General features: G+C 50.5%; 1 protein-coding gene across 1 annotated transcript in view; it reads right to left on the bottom strand.

The window, feature by feature from the left end:
- Window positions 1–2247: 2247 nt before the first annotated feature.
- Window positions 2248–6354, bottom strand: part of nptx2a (neuronal pentraxin 2a) — a gene marked incomplete at both ends in the record, with an annotated part of 16140 nt that continues 12033 nt past the window's right edge. Inside the window, 2 exons of the mRNA XM_080009646.1 lie at window positions 2248–2475; window positions 3906–4085. Coding sequence (XP_079865772.1) covers window positions 2248–2475; window positions 3906–4085 — 408 coding nt within the window. The remainder of the gene's footprint in view (window positions 2476–3905; window positions 4086–6354) is intronic.

Below are 6354 nucleotides of genomic sequence, written 5' to 3'. Positions count from 1 at the left end.
CACAATCTACTGCATTGAACCTGGATTTGCTTTTCGCAAACACAGACTTCAGTGTTTAGTTTTTTTTTCTCTTCATGGCTTTTTTTTTTATTATTGAAATCTATTGGGGTGGGGGGGGGGGGGGGGGTGTTTCTGCTGCGAGGATGAAAGTTAAAAAACACAGATGAGCGTACTTGTCGAGAGTCGATATTCAATTAATTTATTTTTCCTCCTTCGGGGTGAGCAGGCATTGTGGTGTCAGGGTCTCTCGGACTTACTGGTCAGAGAGATGAACTGCAATGAACACAAACCTTAAGACAAACACGCAGCACAGCACAGCACAGCACAGCAGCCACAAAGCGCCTCAGCAAAGCCTCGTGTTGTTGTTTTCTTTTTTTCTCAGATGACGCTCGGTCCACGAGCCCCGAGCCACAAGTCTTTGCAACATTCACCACGTCTGTAGGATCCTTCTGTAGGAACCTTCTGTAGGAACCTTCTGTAGAAACCTTCTGTAGGAACCTTCTGTAGGAACCTTCTGTAGGAACCTTTTGTAGAAACCTTCTGTAGGAACCTTCTGTAGGAACCTTCTGTAGAAACATTCTGTAGGAACCTTCTGTAGGAACCTTCTGTAGGAACCTTCTGTAGGAACCTTCTGTAGAAACATTCTGTAGGAACCTTCTGTAGGAACCTTCTGTAGGAACCTTCTGTAGGAACCTTCTGTAGGAACCTTCTGTAGAAACCTTCTGTAGGAACCTTCTGTAGAAACCTTCTGTAGGAACCTTCTGTAGGAACCTTCTGTAGAAACCTTCTGTAGGAACCTTCTGTAGGAACCTTCTGTAGGAACCTTCTGTAGGAACCTTTCGTAGAAAGGCTCTGAAGGAACCTTCTGTAGGAACCTTCTGTAGAAACCTTCTGTAGGAACCTTTCGTAGAAAGGTTCTGAAGGAACCTTCTGTAGGAACCTTCTGTAGGATCCTTCAATAGAAATGTTCTGTAGGAACCTCCTGTAAGAACCTTCTGGAGGAACCTTCAATAGAAATGTTCTGTAGGAACCTTCTGGGGGAACCTTCTGTAGAAACCTGCAGAAACATTCACTTTTTTCCCCCAAGAAATTCCAAAGAATTCCAACCGGTTTGTTGGCGTTTGGTCCTGTTCGTTCACATGGTAAACGTCCGTAGAATGTCCAATGGGAGGTAAAGACACTCTTTAAAGGGTCTAAGGTCCAGATCCTCCCTCTCTCTCCCAGAGCCCTGTGCACGTGGGAAGCGCCCCCACCCCCACTCGCTTTTGGAACCCGTGGCGGACCACGCCGCCCCCTCCTGGGATGAGGCAGCTGCTCTAGGTGGCGGGGGAAGGGGGAGGAATTAAGCGTAGAGTTACAAGGATGTCAATGTTCCTCCCACACGGGTAATCTCAGGTTCCTCTGCACGCCAGAAATACAATCAACAAAGAAACAAAGAAACAAACAAATGCACACACACACACACACACACACACACACACACACACACACGCGCCCACACGCACACACGCTCGCATAAACACTCTTACGTCATTTTGGGGACATTTGTGGGCCTGTGCGTGTACACAGACAAACATACGCTCTTATTTTGAAGCTTCATCGTTATTCAACACAGGTTATTCGACACATGCATAATGTTTTTTTGACTGAGAGCAAGGTGCCTTGTTCTTCTCAAGTGTGCTCCAAAACAACCAGAGTTTTAGCAAACTAATCCGCGTGATTCACTCCTCACCATCTCCTCATTATCAAGGTTCGGACCCTTCAACTCCCTAAAAATTGGAGGGATGTTCCGTCGCACATGAAATTAAAAAGGGCCGACAGGCCGTCCGGAGCGGAGCTGAGTGGACAACACAGCGGCGCAGCAGCGTCGTCAGAAGGAGGTGAAGGAATGAAGGGGATTGTTGTTTCTTAATTGATTCTCAAGTGGGAGCTGGTCTAGCGGACGGGAACACGGGAGAAGCAGAAGATCAGAAGAGCACGCCACGGCAGCAAATCCACCGGCCCGGCTCGCGGCTCCACGTCAAATCCCTTTGTCTTCAGGATCAAGACGGTGCAGGCGAGCTTTGTCCGGCAGCAGACCAAACACGCAAAGATCCCCCTGGAGCCAAACCTTCTCCTTCCTTGTCTTTTGTTCCGTCGTACTTTTACAGAAGCAGCAAGAAATGGAATTGGAAGTCCCCCCCCCCCCTCAAAAAAAAAAAAAGAACCCCCCCCCCCCCATTGATGCCGTCGACACCGGGACCATGTTTAGGACTCGAAGGCACGGTCCTCGCAGATCTCCAGCGCCGCCTTGGTGGCGCCGCCGAGCACCTCCACGTTGCCGTCCACCCAGGGGACCACGTTGCCCGGCATGTAGGCGGAGCAGTTGGCCATCCCCATGATGTCCACGGGGCGGAGCACCCGGTCCCACATGTTGAACTGGCTGAGCTCCCCCACGAAGGCCTGGGTGGCGTCGAAACGACCCCCCACGATGTCCTGCGGCGGAGGGACGACAGGGTCAACTTATCAACAGAGAAACAAAATACCGGTCAGAACACAACGCCACGCGCCGGCTCAGCGGCTGCGGTTAGTCGGTGGGTCGGCTTTTGGACGAATGGGGTCGAGTTCAAGCTTGACACCACAAGGACCGCGCCGCGGCTCCGCTTTTCGAAGCCGATCAACGCGTCAAGCGTTGTCTGGCTTCATCCAGAATCTTTCCCTTTTTTTATATTTTAACCCCCGTTCCCTTTGTTTGTCCGCGATTAAAAAACACCGAATAAAATCTTCACATTTTTTTTTCACAGTTCTGCGTCGGGGTCGGAAAGGCGCGTAACGCTTCCCCGCGCGACGTCACTCACTCGACGTTCGGCTCCGTCGGCCATGAATTACCTTTATTTTTCTTTCTTTTTTTGCCTGGAAAAATGTATGAGACAAAAAAAAACAAGCATGCATTATAAACCCGCCGGTCAAAATGTCCGCCTCCCCGACGGAGCGGGCGAGACTTGTCAGTGGTGCCAAACTGTACGGAAGTCAAATCCTAAATACCAGAAGTTACACAGTGCGGCTTTCATTGATAAGAAGAGACGTTCTGAGTCTCCCCTAAAAAATCGCGTCGATAGATGAATTCACTTTGGTCACATTCTATTTTTCGCGACTAACTGTTGCTATCACATTTTAATGGCAACATACGATTGTGGAATGGAGCGCTACGACGAAATGATGGCGATCAGGATATAACTGTGAACTGTGACAGCTCAGAGCGCCAAAGCCAAACAAATAAAACGTTTTCTTTCAAAACCCCCAAGTGATGCACCCCGCCCCGACGCAAGCTGAACAGCACAGCCCAACCCGGGTTTCCACGTTCCATTTTGGCGTCTTTATCCTCCTTTTTGAGCGCAATTAAAATTCAAAACACAGCGGCTTGCTGTCGTGGAGGGTTCTGGGTGCAGCGCCCCCTGCAGGCCACAAGGTGCAGCCTGTGTCTCCTGCAAGCTGTGATAGAATAACACAGGAACACTTTATTAATCCCACAGGGGACATTCAGGATAATAGTATAATAAATAAATATAATATGACAACATATGTTGACCTAGATAGGATTTGTTCACAGCGCCCCTGTACTGTTCCGGGTGTGATGCCCCGTAGCATGTTGCCATGGTTACCTGTGTTTAGACGGATGCATGCTGTGAGGAAGCTGGATGACGTGATGGGAAGAAGGTAGCGTGAGACGAGGTCTCGCCGGCCAGCTCCCCTGGTTCTGAACAGGAACCAGGGGAGCTGAAGACACACTCCATGGTGACCACACACACACACACACACACACACACACATACACACACACACACACACACACACACACACACACAAACACACACTCACACACACACACACACACATGCGCGCGCCCTCGCCCCGCTCTCCCTCACCTGCTCCTGGCCCAGGATGATCACCCCTCCAGGTTTAATTGGGTGCCAGGGGGCCAGGTTGTCCCCGGTCCCCAGCCGCTCGCCGTCCTGGTAGGCCTCCCAGAAGCCGTCCCGCGTGGTCCACGTGATGCAGATGTGGTGCCAGCGCCCGTCACTGATGGAGAGCGGCAGCTGCGCCACCTGGGAGGGTGGGGCAGGGTGGCGGCGGGTGGGGGTGGGAACAAGAAGGGTGACAAGGTGGGTCATGGTTGATTGGTGGTAGATATATAGACATATAGATAGATAGATAGACAGACAGACAGACAGACAGATAGATAGATAGATAGATAGAGAGATAGATAGATAGATACTGTAGACAGACAGATAGATAGATAGACAGACAGACAGACAGACAGACAGACAGACAGACAGACAGACAGACAGACAGACAGATAGACAGACAGACAGACAGACAGACAAACAGATAGATAGATATATAGACAGACAGACAGACAGATGGATAGATAGACAGACAGACAGACAGATAGATAGATGGATAGATGGAGAGATCCCTCTCATCAGGAAATGGTCTCGTCCTTCATCTCTACTGAAGGAGGAGATGCTGCCATTTTGAACAGATTTGGCTGATTTCAAAGAAATCGGATTCAGCCAAAGGGCCTGAGCCACACACTGAAATCCCCCTCAAATCAAAGGTAAATCTGTAGCTGTCCTGGCAGAGCATCTCATCTCGACACCAACGAGACTGGAGGGAAAAACAACACAGAACGGTTACAGCTGCGACGAAAGTGTAAAACGATGTAGATAGGCCTTAGATAACGAACAGCGTTGCCGCGCTCTTTTTTTTAAATCGATCTCCTCAAGGATTCCCTGGATGCCATGGATCATGAGATGGACGCAGGGCTTCACACGGTCTCGGTTCTACAACCAAGACCCTGAGGGACCCCTCCGTAGACCGCGGTCTACGGAGGGGTCCCTCCGCGCTCGGTCCCCCCTGGTTCACCTTCATCCACGTCAGCTGCTTTGATCACGACGTGGCAGAAAAAAAAAAAAGATCCATAGTTAAACTTCATCGTTATTTCACTTCCAAGACGTCGGCACCGTTGGAGAACGTCAAATTATGACTGTCGGGAGCTGCTATCTCCCTGACTGGAGTCCAGACTCTGGATCAGATCCGACAAGATGGAATAGATAATGTGACAAATTTTGTTTGTGGACGAATGAAGGTGTCGGCCATTTTGCAGGCAGGTCCCAGTGTCTCTTAGAGAGACGCGGTCACACGACAAAGTCCAGCACAGCACGGAACGGCATTCCAAAACCAAGTCAAAATGAACCGCGGTGCCAATTCCCCTGCACGCGGAGCAATAGGAATCGGTTGCGAGCGGTTCAGAAAAAGCAGCCTCTCATCCTGCAACGGCGGCGGAGCGAGGGCTTTTTTTTGGGTGGGGGGGGAAACAACAAGGTGGGACAGGATTTTGGAGAGGGGCGAGCTCTTCAAAGGCGCGGCGCTGTGCGGAGGACGCTCCAGATGAAATCCACATTACCCGGGCGACATCAAGGCGGCGAGCATCCTTCAAAGCGCCGGGTCGCTAACAGCAAATTTGCGTGCTGTTTTGGGAATTTTTTTCCCCGCTTTGTTGGCGGATCAAAGGAAATGAGAAAGTACAGGTTCCGTCGGCGGTGACATCCCGCTCCGCCGGGGACGCGGCGCCGCTCATTAGGGGCTTTATGTACTGTACGGCCCACGCACTCGTTTCCACGAGAAGAAAAACCTCTTCATTTGAGCGATTTTTCCCTTCACATCCTGGACCCTCGACTGAATACGCATCTGGTCACATTCAGTCTGAAGGGGAAAATGATTTTAAAGTCACAACTGATTCAACGTCACTGCTGTCATCGCGCCACGGACGCGCCACAGGACTTCCTTAGTGCTCAGATCGCTGCGCGGTTCACACTACAGGACTCTCTGTCTTGTGACGGGGAACGTTGCAACGTTGTCGTTGTGGTTTCACGCGACGCGACTGATCGGTGACAGGGCGTCGCACATGACAACATCTTTCACCGGGAGGAGTCTCCGACAAGTCTGTCGGGTCCAAGCCACGTCACCAAAACACAACGTGAGAAGGAACACGGGAAATGATGCGAAACCATGCGCGAGACAGGATTATTTATTTTGTATTCTATTCTTGATCACTGCAAAAAAAAAAAAAAAAAAAAGAATAAAAGCAGAATTTAAATAAGAAATATATCAAAAACCCAAATCCTGTTGGCGAGTGGGAAATCAGGCCAGAATCACGTGGTGCGACCTCAGCGAAGTTGAACTACTCATCATTTTGCTGGGGACCGCCTGGAACCTCCTGAAGGACCGCTGGGGGGTCCCCGGACCCCGCGTTGAGGACCACTCAGCTTTTATAGCGGTCGTTTGCTCTGTAGCCTCAGCATGTCCCGAAGC

The sequence above is a fragment of the Zeus faber genome, assembly GCF_960531495.2.
Source record: "Zeus faber genome assembly, chromosome: 11".
NCBI classification, from domain to species: domain Eukaryota; kingdom Metazoa; phylum Chordata; class Actinopteri; order Zeiformes; family Zeidae; genus Zeus; species Zeus faber.
This window is presented reverse-complemented; position numbering and strand designations above follow the sequence as displayed.